Source organism: Pseudorca crassidens, chromosome X, assembly GCF_039906515.1.
Source record: "Pseudorca crassidens isolate mPseCra1 chromosome X, mPseCra1.hap1, whole genome shotgun sequence".
Classification (NCBI taxonomy): domain Eukaryota; kingdom Metazoa; phylum Chordata; class Mammalia; order Artiodactyla; family Delphinidae; genus Pseudorca; species Pseudorca crassidens.
This window is the reverse complement of record NC_090317.1, coordinates 105,055,510-105,071,191: the sequence shown is the minus strand read 5'-3', so window position 1 is coordinate 105,071,191 and position 15,682 is coordinate 105,055,510. Positions and strand designations below refer to the sequence as shown.

At 32.3% G+C, this 15,682-nt stretch overlaps 1 protein-coding gene across 2 annotated transcripts in view; it reads right to left on the bottom strand.

Annotated features, from left to right (window-relative positions):
* DMD (dystrophin) overlaps positions 1–15,682 on the bottom strand; it is a 2,128,065-nt gene that overhangs the window by 1,226,456 nt on the left and 885,927 nt on the right. For both annotated transcript variants that reach the window (XM_067723245.1, XM_067723244.1), the window contains exon 42: positions 4,738–4,932. In XM_067723245.1, coding sequence (XP_067579346.1) covers positions 4,738–4,932 — 195 coding nt within the window. The remainder of the gene's footprint in view (positions 1–4,737; positions 4,933–15,682) is intronic.

Sequence of the window (15,682 nt, the reverse complement as noted above, 5' to 3'; positions counted from 1 at the left end):
GAATCACTTTGCTGTATACCTGAAACTAACACAACATTATAAATCAACTATACTCTAATATAAAATAAAAATTAAATTAAAATTTAAAAAGGAAAAAAAAAAGAAAAACTTGATTTTTCTCAGAGAAATCATGAAATGATTACATTATTCCAAATGTTATAGTCCAAAATATCAGTTCTTACAATGTGGTAACATATTAATAAAAGTCATATTTTTCCATGCACCAAACTATTCGATTATAAAGTTTAAGTAGAATTCAAAAAGCATTTGTAAACAAATTTTGCCTTGATACTTTATATGCTCCATGATTATTTAATTTAGAATAATTACAATATTCTTTTGTTTGAATAGTATTAAACTGGTGAAAAATCTAACCCTTTATCTAGCATGGCCCTGTATTACAATTTACACAGAAACATTAATTATTTTATTTACCTTCAGATATTTTGTTCAGATTTGTATATACAGTACCTCCTTCTATTATCTAACTTTCCTAATACCAGAATAGAAAACCAGTCAGCTTGCTCACGGCATTAGTTTTGTCTTCATTCAAGTGACTGACATTATTAAATTTGTGCTTAAATGTGATGAAATAGATTCCAAAGGAGAAAGATTTTGACCAGAGTGATAAGATCTCCATTGCCAGCACTTTTGCCCGTGCTTCACAGCAAGAGTGGAGTACCGAAGGCAAAGTTATCAATGAGAAGAAAGAAATCTTACATTTCTCAAGTGATCTTTCTACCAAGTTCACAGGACACCTAAATTCTCCTGAGCCCCAAATCTGCTGAGAATGGGCTTTTATACACCCATGCTCAAGTTTCTGGTGAACACAGAAATAAATCTTCTATCTTCTCTCTGAAAACATTTCCCAAATCTGAAAATCTCTCCTTACCACCCTAGCCCAAGCCACTGGCATCCGTTCTTCAACTGTCCTCCTTGTTTTTACCCTTGATCCCCTACAGTTCTACTCTCAGTGGGGCAGCCAGTGTGATCTTTTTAAAGCATAAATCCGATCACATCACTCATCTTCTCAAAAACCTATCTCGCTCAGAATGAATGGTAGTCTTTATGACGGTCCACCATTTGTTTGCTTATATTCTGTCTCCCTCTGCTTTAACAAAAGCTGTATGAGGGCGGAGTCCATCGGTTTTGTTTACTGCTTTTTAAGCACTTAGAGCAATGCCTGGTGTATAGGAAGTACTTAATAAAGATGTTTGAATGAATGAATCCTCCCTCACTCCTTACATTATTGCCTTGTCCTAATAATTCCTTTTAGGTCTCAAAGGTCCTGCATAAAAGCTGAACCAGTCAAAGAAGACTGAACGACTTTTGCTTTATGATCTTTGGCTTTTTCAGCTACAACAAGCTCTCCCCAGTGCTGCTGAGGTTGAACAAAGGCTGCCTTTACTTCTTGATCTTATCTAAGCTCTACATTGGGCCCAACTGTCCTGTCAACATCTGTGAGTTTTCTCCATTTGTCTACACTTCTTGTCACTCACCCTGGCTACTAAAGACACAAAACATTTTATCCACCTCAACCAGAGCATCTTTAATATCATCAGTTTAGAATCTTTAATATCATCAGTTTAGATGAGACAACTGAAATGATGCATGTCTGACTTCTTTCTTTTCTTCCCTTTCTTTTCCTCTTCCTGCCTTCCTTTTCTCCTTCTTTATTTCCTTCCCTCCTTTCTCCCTTTCTCCCTCCCTCCCTCCCTTTTTCTCTTGCTGAAGTATAGTTGATTTACAATATTATAATAGTTTCAGATGTATAACATAGTGATTCAATATTTTTATAGAATATATTTCAAGTTATTATAAAATACTGGCTATATTTCCTGTACTGTACAATATATCCTTGTAGCTTATTTATATCTAGTAGTTTGTACCCTTTAATCCCCTACCCCTATCCTGTCCCCCTTCCCTCTCCTCACTGGTAACCACTCACTAGTTTGTTCTCTGTATCTGTGAGTTTGCTTCTGTTTTGTTACATTCGTTTGTTTTGTTTTTTAGCTTCCACATATAAGCAATAACATACAATATTTTTCTTTTTCTGTGTGACTAATTTCACTAAGGATAATGCCAACAAGCACATGGAAGTTGCTTGCTTCCTTTTATGGAATCTTTTTGAACTGGCATAGATTCAGTGAGAATTAGAACTCAGGACATTTTTCCTATGAACTGGCCACGCCAGTCCTCAGTATTCTACCATGTTTTACCCAAATTCACCCTTGCTATGCTCAACATAGTACCCTTGAAACCACTGCATGAAAGGTGGTACAGTATAGGGGTTAACAGCTCAGAGGTTAAATCTACTTGGCTTGGGTGCAAATCCTTGCTCAACCGATACTAGCTGTGTCAACTCTGTCAAGTTATTTTACTTAATATTTCTTCAGTTTCTTCATCTATAAAATGAGGATAATAATTTTAGATATTTCATAGAGTTACGGGGAGGATCAATTAGTTAATACAAGTTATCGAGTACCTAAGCCCTATATACAAATTGATCCCCCTTATTGCAAAAGATAAAGCATAGTTGTCATCCTTATTCTAACCCATGCTCTTATTTTTGTCCTAATAATTCACCTTTATCCATGCCAATCCCTAACTGAGCAACTAAGGCCTAATTAAGCAACTAATTGATAATATTGGCTTTGATATAAGGATAAATATTACTTTTGTGTGTGTTTCTCATTCATCGCTAGGTATGCCTTAGCTAATGTATTATGTATTAAATGCAGATTTACAATGTAAATAGGTGTTTATCTGGTTAGTTCTTGTCAAAATGATTAGGTAGCTTTTGAATTCAATACATCTATGGAAATCATATGTGCTATATTATTTATATTTTGTTCAGAAAGTAATTATTTTAACTTATTGCACATTATTTGTGTTGTATTATTCTTAAAAAAAATATGTATGTTAAACCACAGCGATACCTACTACAGTTCTGTAATTTGATTCATGCAAATGTGTCAGGAATAAAATCAACCACAATTTAATTTCAAACCTTCTCAACCAGCAGCTGTACAATTTATGCACTGCTTTTCTATTTTTACTACTAGATAATGACAATGATGAATGCCTTTAAGAGGAAGTACATATTCATTGAAAAGACTGAAATCAAAACTATCCCCCTTCAGAAAGCTCATAGAGGTAGGAAGCCCATTTGTTTGCTGCAGGAGATATGCTGGGAGTGAGATGGAATTATGCCCCAAACTCCATCTAATGAGGACTCAATAACCAATTAAATTAAAACTGCGATAATACTTTTTTTACAAACCACAGTAATCAATACCATTGTAATTGGTGTCAGCTTTAATACTATTAAATATATCTGAAAGAACAAAATTATTAGCTATGATTGCAGCCAGGGGCCCATCATTCTGAGTGTGTCAGGGTAAGAGGTATGAAGACAAAGATATTCAATTGGCAACTTAATAAGTTTAGGGTTACTGCTCTCCTGACCTATATGTCCACGAACATGGAAAGGAATGAATATTAGCTCATTAGCAGTGATTTACATATTGAATGACAATGATGAACTTACAAACTGTGCTGTCATGAGAAATTAGTTAATGTGAATTATGACAGGCATGCTGGCATGTCTCCTTTATCAATTGATTTTCTTTTCTTCACTGTACCCATAAGTGATTTGACTTTTACTTCAAAGAGAATAAGAAATAGCACCATACCAAAATGATGTAGTTCCAGAGATCCATGCATCCCTTACTCTATTTTAGTGTATAATTTTGTAGCTTATTTGATATGATGTAAGACATTAAACTCAAGTCGCTCGAGATATTGCTACTCTGATTTCTAAGACAAACGTCTTTATCTATTTGTATAGTTATGCAAATATGTGATATGGAATGAGATCCAAAGACATTCATTTAGAGTATAAAATACTTTAGCTAATAGGTGCTGCTGAGAGCAAACTTATCTTCTGTCTATAATCTTATGCTATTTGCTTCGGCAAATACCAAGCTCTGGCTATACTATTATCTTTCATTTTGAGTGTGAAATGTATGATCACAAAAATTATCTTGAGACACACATTATTATGTACATTTTCTTGATGCTACATTTATTTATCTTCAGACACTTCCCTCTAAAATTCAAACCCTACTCCTTCATCATGTTTTGTCTTATCAGAATTCATAAACTTATAGTCGGTGATTTGAAAAAAAGCTGGATTTGGTTGGAGGCTTTTGCCTGGTGATTTTAAATAAAGTATTTTATTGCTTTCTATTCAATTAGATACCATATGTTGTGGTATTGATACTGACACTAATTTGAAATTGAATGTGAATATTACAAGTGGAAATAGAAAATTAAAACTGTATACAAAAGATATAATTTAAAACCTCATTTAATTTCCCCTTTTATGGGAAAAGAAAGACAAGTAATGTATCAGTTGGGAGTAAACTGTTTGTCTAGCAAAGCTTGTTTTTTGGAGAGTCCTTTCTGCCCTGAATGTATAAGAAACTATTATTTTAGTGCGTTCCTTTGTTTTAGGAAGTCTCTTAACATTAAATATTATAAAATACCTATTCAATTTTATGTTTCTCTTTCTACACTAGATTTCTAAAGCTAACCATCTTGTAAAGTATTTTAAGATTTCCATGTGTTAAGTCAGAATGCCTTCACGGTATACATTTAAGTAAAATGTTCTGGTACGGCAAATGATCAATATGATGACCTTGTAAAATCTGAATGAAAGTGCTTTGCTTTTACCTTCAGAGACTCCTCTTGTTTGAAGAGATCTTCAAAATCTTTAGCACAGAGGTCAGGAGCTTTGAGAAGTTGTTCCACTTCTGATAGGGCTTGTGAGACATGAGTAATCTCAGTCAGGTAAGTAGAAGGCACATAAGAAATTTCCAAAGGCATTTCTTCAGTCATCACCATCACTGATTCTTCATGGACAGTGTGCTGGTATAGATATACAAAAGAACAATTCTTTTAGCTTCCTAATATTGAAAAGACCTCTATTGAATTCATATAGATTCCAGATTATAGCTGACAGAGGGCTGGAAAGTGGATCAAAAATGCATGATGATAAGTCTAGTAAAAAGGTTATTTATTATTTATATATCCTCTCTTCCAAAACGTGTTAGAAGCATTTTATAATAAGAGATACACAAACATTAGCACCATGAATATAAGATTGAAAGACCAAGAGCCGTAAGGTCATGAGAGGGGTAGTTTTACCCTAAGAAAAGGATACTTTTTACAACTGGATTTAAAAATGTAATTCTAAGCTTCCTGGAAAACTAAGTATGGGGTGGGATGTGAGGGGTCTACATCTATGATATTCATACCAAAAGGAACCTTTCCTATACTTTTTTCCCCTAATCTTGACTGAGGTACAAGAGGGACAAAGTGGTTTTGCTTGGTAGCTAACTTTCTACTAAGCACCTTCTCCTCCAAATTCCTGACATCAGCTGTCTCTTTGTTTTTTTTTTTTTAACATCTTTATTGGAGTATAATTGCTTTACAATGGTGTGTTAGTTTCTGCTTTATAACAAAGTGAATCAGCTATACATATACATATATACCCATATCTCCTCCCTCTTGCCTCTCCCTCCCACCCTCCCTATCCCACCCCTCTAGGTGGTCACAAAGCACGGAGCTGATCTCCCTGTCAGCTCCTCTCTTTGATGCTAGATTCTTGCTAAGTTAAACTGCTTATTAAGGTACTAGATAAGTAGGACTGAGGATGAAATTTACACTTTAATAAGAGCTCCTGAAAGCCTGAAGATCTAAGGGAGCACCAGCTTCTCCTCCTGCAACTACACTTTCCTATCTGCCATTCAAGTGTTAGGACTGATGGGCATCTGGGGCTCAGAGTCTGTTTGGACTTGGTGAGGAGTGCCTCTTTCCCTATTCCTTATAAGAACAAGGAATAAATACTATTTGGAGTGCAAATTCAGAAAGATAAATGACCTCTGCTCTCTTCTGTCTATACTATAAGCAGCAAAACTCTTGTAATTGAAATTAGTTTTCCAGTAACTTTGTTTTGAATTGATGAACTGCCATCTGCCTGGTGATGGGGTCAGCTGAGGGTTTCAGTGGCAGGGTCTCTTGGGGAGTTCTGATGATAAGCATGCTAACACAGCCATTTATTACTGCACAGCCTTTAAGATGAGACCATCCTCATTTTTGCAGTAATGTAATTAAATGGTGTTTAGGATCCCAGACTGAAGCTACACAAAGATGAGTTAAAATATAAGCTGGTCCATTTATGCTTTCATTTTGGTCATTCAGGTCCAGGATTCTTGTACTCACTTCTTAGATAATATAAAAACAAAATAATTCTAATTTAGATGTCTCATCTACTTATGATACTACAAATTCATAGAATTACACAGATTAACTTATATCACACAATTATACCTTTTAACAAAGTTTCGTTTAGTGTGTATACCTTGACCAAATACATGACACCTATTCCTTCAAGATCAATGGAATGGTAATCTACATGTACTTCTAATTTTACATTTTAAATAATATTAGAATTTTGGGCTAGAGTTGGAGGATTTCATTCCTTCTATTCTCTTGATACATAGTATCTAGTCATCATAGATAGGAGAAGTGGTGCATACCAGGTGAATAAGGCAAGCTAAGGGATGATCCTGTGAACTTTTATGAGAAATGGAATATTTCAAAATAAGTCTTTGATACCATTGGGAAACTGTCAACTCATTTTCTAGAAAGTTCAGCTTTATAAATTTTGAATATTCTCATTTATTATAAAGTTCTAATAGATACAATAATTTTTAATACAGAGAAATGTGTCATAATTTTCATATATGATAATAAGCTGTCAAAAAGTAAACTGAGACACTCAGGTATTTGGAGATCTAGGTTACTATATACCCCTTAAAATATATCAGTCCTTTTGACACAGTCATGCAGGTCTATAATGAATAAACTATATCTACTGAATGCCTTTCAGTTTGGTTTAATAAAAATTTCAGACAGTTATTAAAAAATCAGTGTAATTGGAAGTATCATGTTCATTTTCTCTTCTTTATGCAAAATCCATGCACTCATATTCAGATTTTGCCTTTTCATTTGAATTTCATTAACTCTGCCTTGAATAATTATATCCTTCTGAATCCTGATGTGTACAAATCCTGTCTAACCTTTTGAAAATCAACTTGCTTTTGTTAATGTTCTTTACCACCTTATACCATTACAGATATTCATGCATCATTAGCATGGAAGTGCTGTAGCCATACTATTTTTTTATTCCTCTCTGTTCATATTCATTTCTAATGATATATACCCAAAAGAATACACTATCCTCATTTTCTGGGAATGAAACTGAAGAGATGTGGAAGAAAGCCCAAAAGTACCTATTTTTATTAACAAATTGAAAGCTCAATTGAAGTTTAGAAAGGATTATTATGGGACAAAACTATGATTTGTAATACCTAAAGTTGAGATGAAAACTGGCTTCGAATTTTGAGCTCTGTAAGTGGGCATAGGTATCACTCATAAAGTTTTTAATAAACTTCTGTTTCTCTAAAACTTCAGTTATCACTTTCTTTTTATTACTTAAAATTTGATTCTTGAAGAGCCACATAACTGCATGAAATAAAGGCAATCCTGTTTTGAAACAAATGAGGCATTATATCTAAGTTTTTAAAACAAAATGTTTTCCTCCATGATTTAAAGGACTTCTCTCTCCTCACTATAAAAGTTTCAAATGAGTTGTGGTTACTGCCTCATTTATGAGTTATGAGGTCAAAATACTCAAGAAGAAAAATGCACTATATGCCATATCATTATGAGATATTCTTCTTTAAAATACCGATGTATCTAACATAAATGTGGTATATAGAAAATAGGTCAACACATTCAAAGTCTAACTAACCAAAATTAGCCAAATACCTGGACAAAAAAAGTAATGCAGTGATGGAACATTTTTTTTTTATTTCATTAGTGTTAATAAAGACAAAGATATGTCAAATCTTCAAAATAATACAAGATTATTTATCAATAATTTAAAGTGAGCTATCATATGAAAATCTGCTAATTTATATCTTATCTTTCTCCAAAATGGCATTCTTAATTATTACAAATTATTTAAAATAATAATACAATGGTATATAAATCCCAAATAGGATTACAGGCTTTTATATGGGTTCTGATGGGTCATAAATAATATGGTAATGGGAAAGACTTAAGTTATCTAAGACAGGTAGCTTTCTCTCCTAGTCTCAAAAGTCTTCAGAGAAAAAAATTAAGTTTCCTTCTAATAAGATGGACAGTTAAGCTATTTGTATTTATTTCTCTTTGATCATTTATAGAAATTATAACCTAAAAAGGCAAATTAAATAATCAAATTTGGCAAAAAGAACACTGCATTAATCCACAGACTGAAAAAAGACTCAAATTATATGACATACGATAAACAAGAATATGACACAGCTGAGATAGGTAGGGGTTTAGTCTTTCCTGTTCACAGTTTTGGATACACATAAATGGCATGGCAATACTAGCGTTCTGACAGTACTTGGCTTTGCGTGCTTTTAATTAAGTCACTGTGCAGAATGACCTTAAATAATCAGCCTAATGAGATCACATGAATTGGTTATGATCTTAGATGAAGAAAACAGTGACAAGAGAGCATTTTCTCTCAGGAATTTCCATCCCTCTTCACTGCATCATCTAGAAAACTGCCTATGTGAAGTTATGTAACAAAAAAAAGGGGAGGATCAATCCTAGAATGATCATGAAGTAGTGCATCAACAAACTGTATTAAGCTTATAATTTACCCCTTTGGTTCAAAAAGAATAAAACACAATAAATACATAAAATAATCAGTATAAAATATTGCAGAAAGTCATCCTTTATATATTATTTATTTTCTAAAATTAGAATGAATTTTTGGTACCAGGCAAGCTGGCAGGGAACAGATAATCAGGTGGAGCTGGATGTATTAGTCTTTAAGAACAACCTACTTCCAGGAGGCCAGGTATGTGTAGTGTTCTGGATAAAGGGTATGGATGCACCTGTTCAGTGATCTGCCTTATGTTGATTCTTCCCTTCCACATCATCCAATTTACTTAATTCCTCAGGGCCAAGCTAAATTACCATCTAATTAAACTGATAAACTGAATCTTGATAATGTGTTAATGGCTTATAGTGGTTTAAAGTATTATCCTTCACAGGATAACATTTGCATTTTAATATGGATTTTCAATACATTAACATAAAGTAGTAACTTGGTAGAATTCTAGTCACTAAGTATGGCCCGTGAGAGAAACGAAAGGAAAAGCCTTTGATTCCCACCAAGGAAAGCACCAACACATCAGCACCAACATATATGGCCTACCCCATAAGAAATTACCAGTAAAATAACATGACAATTAAACAGATAAGGTTATTTACCCTAGGTACCTTACAATGTAAAATAAATGCAGCAAAGATTCATGCATAGTACCTAGCCTATAATAGGTATTCAAAAAATTTGTTGAATAAATGAAGAAACTATCAACTTAAAAGGATAATTTTTTAAAATAAATATTTGGCTAGAACTCCTGGGATCTACAGCTATAACATAATTTCCATTTTGGAATTCCCAGAATTCAAACAGGAATATTTTCTTCATTTCATAATATAATCTTCATTGGTACAGATTTAAAAGGTATTTCTGATTTAACTAAACAACATTTTTTCCAACTTAATGCACACAAGCTAAATGCTGTTACACACATGTGTCTGGCTCTTCAATTGTCTCTCAGATTTTAATGTAACTCATTATATGTGAACAAAATAAAGCCATTATTTGAAGTACTCTTATACAGATAATTTTAGCAGATATTAATTTTAGCCTCTTTACGGAGGTCCACAATGCTTATTAGCAAATTGAAGTGTCTGAGAAGGCTTGCAGTCAAGAAATTTTTTTATCCTTTCTAACTCTTCCCAAAGTGTCCACATAAAACTTTTAATTTATATATCCAGTATATATTCGTTTAATACCAAGCTATCCTGATACCAGCTTGGGAATATGCGGCATAGGAATTTTTTCATAGGTGCACATGTGAAAATGAACACACGTATAATGAATTTGATGTGAAAACAAAATTAATACAAGAAAAAAACTAAGTATGGAATTACTTTAACTTCTGCAAATATATGTCACCTCATTATATCACTTAATTTCTATTGTCCTGTGGATCTTCCACTTTGAGTAGACTTTGCAGAACAGACTTCCAATAGTATTAATTTCTATGCTACACTTCTCAAGCATCTCAGAAAATCAGGCTGGCATTTATGTCTATATCATTTAATGTGGCAACTAAGTAATTATATCTGAATGTGCATGTGCCATAATCCTGTTTCTGAATGAGGCTTTTTCTTTATTAGAAATGTGATAGTGAAAAAGCCTATAACTGTACTGTTCAATATGGTAGTCCTTGCCCACATGTGACTATTCAAATGTAAATCTAAATTATTTAAAAGGAAATACAAATAAAATTTTAGTTGCTAATAAGATTTAAAATATAACATAGTATTCATTATTTATAATAGAAAAAGTCAATAATGCAAAAGCTAAAATATTTATGAAAAAGTTTAACACTAGCATTACATTTATCAGAAAATATTTGTTGTAGCTTTTCTATCAATAGATTGATAGTTTTCCTCATGAAGGTGATCTAGACTGGCTAGTAAATCCAACTTAAGATGTCAAACACTTAAAATTCAGTCAGTTTGTCATTATACTACAGCAGATTGATTTTACTGAACTGCTAACATTTTGTTTTCATATACAGTAGCCTCAATCTTTACGTAACCTCATCAACTCTGATGAAGTTACTTTATGAAAGCACCTATTACAAAGTATAGGAATTATACATGCATGATTAATCTGTTGAAAGCTATTTTAATTTATGCATGTATGTATATGTATGCATGTGTGTGTTCATACAAACAAAATGGAAATGTTGAGATAGGAAAATCACCTCATACACACATGTTTTCTGTCTCCCTCACTGTTAAGTAGACACAACCTTCAAAATAACAGTGACTAACTACTAGAATCTAGAAGAATATGTGCATCAAGGACTCAAATAACAGAAAAAGAGGTGTAGGTAGAAAAAGATCATGAACTGGTAGTCTTTGAAAGACAGATGATCTCTGGCACAGTCTGGGATGAAAACTATGGATCTGGTGATTTCCAGATGTGTATATGAGGTAATTCGTAGGAGACAATTGATTTAAGAGGATCTATTGGGCCCAGGAAGGAGTAAGAACCTGCTGTTTTGCTTCATACAGGCACTACTGGACAGTGGCTGTACTAAATGGCTGAGGACAGCTTTAACCCCCACTTCTTATTCTTGAGATCAAGATGCTTAGCCACACATATTTATTCTGGGAGGTTCTGGCTTGTTAAGCCATTCTTCAACAGAAAAAAAAAAGCCATTATCTTTGTTACTTCTCAATCATCACTATATAGTATAACCCTCAAACCTGACTTACATTTATGCTAAGAGCTTTCACACCCTTTAATTTAAGCACAAGAAAAAGAACATAGGCCATTTCAGGAGACACAAGGGATTGAAAAAAGGAAACAAAGCTGAGTCCATGCAAGAAATATACTAAAAGAAACAGAAGAGAGATTTCATAAAAAACAAAGTGAGAAGCATGAAAAAGATAACATTAAAATAATGAAAGCCTGATACCTGGTTTTAGAAAATTCAGTAGATGATTTGGGAAAAGATAATGGTAATCGCTAAAAAAAAAAAAAAAAAAAAAAATGTGGGTTCTAAATGATCAACCAGAGGAAGTATCCTACAACACAGAGAAGAATAGAAAGACATTGAAATCATAACTAAAAAGATAAGCGACCTGGAGGATAGAATCAGGACATCTAATATGTAAAGAATATAAATATCAGAATGAGAAAAGACAAGAGATGGAAGAGAATAATTAAAATAATTTTAAAACAAAACTCTCCTAAGCTAAAAATATTATTGATTTGCAAAAGTTAAAAATGTTACCCAGGTACCAAGAAGAGCTAAAGAATAAAGACACATATTTAGAAACATATTGAAAAATATCCTAGTGAAAATTTTGAATTCTGAGGAATGGGGTGGGGGTACCTTACAGAGTTTGAGACAAAGAGAAATATATATATATATATTTCTCTTTGTGTGTATATATATATATATAAACTTGGACCACCATATATTTTTATATATATATGTATATATATATGCATATATATATATATATATAAATTTGGACCAACATCATACTTCTCACTGGCACAATGGAAGCTCGAAGACACTGAAATTTAAAAGACAATGGACACTAAAAGACAGTGGTCCACAACCTATATAGGCTATTAACAGAGGAAGAGAGAGATTCAAGAGCGCTATTATTATTCAAAGAATCCATCATTATGATAGCAAAAGAAAGATCATTTTGAAAATTTAAACATTAAAAGGGTATACATCCTTATATAATTTTTATGAGAAAATTTCTCAAGTATTCCAACAAAATGAAAAATAAAGTATAATAAAGATTTCTAAACAGAAGGAAATAAAGAATACAAAGAAACTGATGAACAATAAACTCTGTGAGGCTTTTCTGTTAAATTTAATACAACAGTGGTAGTTTAAGTGTAATCTGAGTGATAATATGACTTCTTGAACTAGATACTATGAGGAGAAACAACAGTAGTTAGGGACAAAAATTATATATTATTAGTTTTTAAAGGACTTTATCTTGGCTTGAAAAGAATGAGGAGTTGCTGAACAAATCATGTTGGTGGGGAGATCAATGTTCTCATTTAATTTTGGTGTAAAACTACAGAGATATAGGGTTAAAATTATTAAAAATAGGAAACTAAGTGCTAGTAAAATAGACATGCAGAGTGCAACTTCAAAAATATCAGCAGTATGAGGAGGGATGCAGTAGTATTCAATAAGGATGGTGAATTACAAAATTATGAACAAAGGACACGAGCAAATAACAACCATAAAATATGATAGGAGGAATTTATACAACTATACAGCTATAAGAGTTATCATAACAATAATGAAGTTGGTTACATTTCCCCACTAAAAGATGAAATACTGTCAGATTGGTTTAAAATACACAATCCATCTATAAGCTGCTCAGGAGAGTCATTAAAAAACAAGGACACGATGGCATATAATGTAATGATAGGTGATGTTATATCATGAAAATAATTTGTAAAAAGTTAGAGTCAAAATAGTAATATCAAATGAAACATAATTCCAGGGCAAATGGGTCCAGATAACCATAGTAATAAGTCACATTTTTTACAAAAAAAAATAAGTCATTAATTGCTATGCCCCAAACATTTGTCTTCATTTTACATATGGTAAAAATTACTAGAAATAAAAGGAGAATATGATAAAATCACAGCTATAAACGGTAGCTTCCATACAGCTCTTCCAGAATTTTTGGATCAGAAAACCCCAAAATCAAACCAAAACAAGCAAACAAAGAAAAATAAGAATAGAGGTTTTTTTAAACAATAAACTAAATTTAATCCATGTTTGTACAAAATGTAAAAGGATATTCTTCTTTTATATTACAGGGACGTCAAAAAAAAGATCATATATCCATAGAAACTTTAAAAGGATAAAAAATAGAGATTTTACAGATCACCTCTTTTTATAATATAATAATCCACAAATGTAGAGAAATGATGGAATAAATTTTGGTTTATTTCCTAAGGCTATTAAAAAAGATGCATCAGCTATGTACGTATTGCCTGGAAAAATGTCTGTGAAAGATTGGTATATTTAAAAATCATACACAGACTGAGGCAATATTTTAAAGAAGAGGCAAAGCATTATCTATCTATCTATGTATAATATCATGGTTAAGAAGCATATAGTATGAAAGATAATGCTAACTTGTAAACATTTCTTATTTCAGAGGGAGTGAAATTGGCAGGAGGGAGAAATGAAGAGTACTCATTTTTTTTAATATACTTTTGTATTGATTGAACTGTTAAACTGATATTGTATTGATATTACATTTAAAATAACTATATAAAACTGAACTAGTGTTAAATAGTAGAAGCAAAAAGATAGAGTTTTCAGTGGTAAATAAAATTTTTATTTAACCTGTTTATTAAGAGTCATGGCCCCTTCTAATTGGCTTGACCATCACAGGCTGTTTTCAATTCAATCAAAGCTGTAGGAAAGTATATACTATCAATTTTCTGAACCGTACAGAAGCATAGACCAAGATAAAAAGCTTAAGAAAGCATGATTAATGCATTTTGAAAGAATTTCACATTATCACCTAAGACAACATTGACGGCCTTCACTGCACACCTAATTGACTGAAGGGGTCTTGCAATGACTGGCGGCTGATTCTGCACATGAACAGAACTATTTTTAGGTGCTTGAGGTTCTTGAAGGTCAGTGAGGAACCTTAACAGTAAAGGGAAAACTCTGCTCTTATGTAAGATTTTTTTGACTGATCTTGAGTTCAATTTCAAACGATTAATTAAGATAAAAATAATTAATGAGAAAAATACTATAGACAAAGCAGATATTTAGTAACGTTAGAATTATGGCAGACTTTTTTTTTTTGCTGCAATTTTGAAATGACTATGTCAATTCTTCTCATGCATTCTAAATTGCTTTTGATAAGCTGAAAAAGTTTCCTATTTCTTTGGCCTGACATATGAGACTACCTTTATGTAAATGCCCTGAATCTGAAAAGGCAATGATAACCCTGAGATATAATAATAATACTATTTACAAAATTATATGACCTAATTCCAAATTACATGAGTTTGACAATTACCCCACATTCTAGTCCCCTTTTTAATATTCACAATTACTTTATATGTCTGTAATAAAAAGTGGGGAGTTACAAAACAGAACTTTTGGAACTTGATCGAAAGATGGAGAGTAACCTATAAAAATTATCATCTTAATGAATTTAGCAGGCATTTTTTTTCAAAGGCAAACATGTATTTTACAAAGAAAATTTATGCATGCAAATATTTATTATATATGCATGTAAGTTTATACGTATATATGGAAACATATATAGTTGTATGTATATATGCACATGCACACAGCATAGATAATAGATACAGATATATAAATTAGCTGGCAGCAGTATTTTGTGATTTAGGAAGCTAATATGCCATTATGCATTAAACAATTTCACATTTAGTTGATGAGATATTAATAATTTTAACGTAATTTTATTTGGGAATAAACTGGTAAAATAATCAAATTGTCCAGGCTAAGTATAAATCAAATCAAATAAACAATAATAAACACAAATAATCTCTCTCTCATTCTCTCTCTGTCTCTCTCATTTCTGTTGCCCTGTACTAAACAGTTTTTCAAGGCCATATGTCCCTATATCCTTCTATACAGGCCCTTTTTTGACTCACTTCCAAGCTGTAGCTATTATATCATATTTCTGTCATTTACTCCTTTTCCTTTTCTTTCTGGCTTCTACTCAGGGCAGAAAAACAAGATAATAAGTTTATTAGAATTATCCCTAAAATCAGTGAGATTAAAAAAAAAAAAAAACTTTCAAAAACGAACCTGAATAGTCCTCTCATAAAGAAATTTAAGTAAGCTATGGACTTTATGAACTTTATCAAATCAACTTAGAGAATCCGGAGGCCTTTTGTTCTATACCATTTCTGATTCTT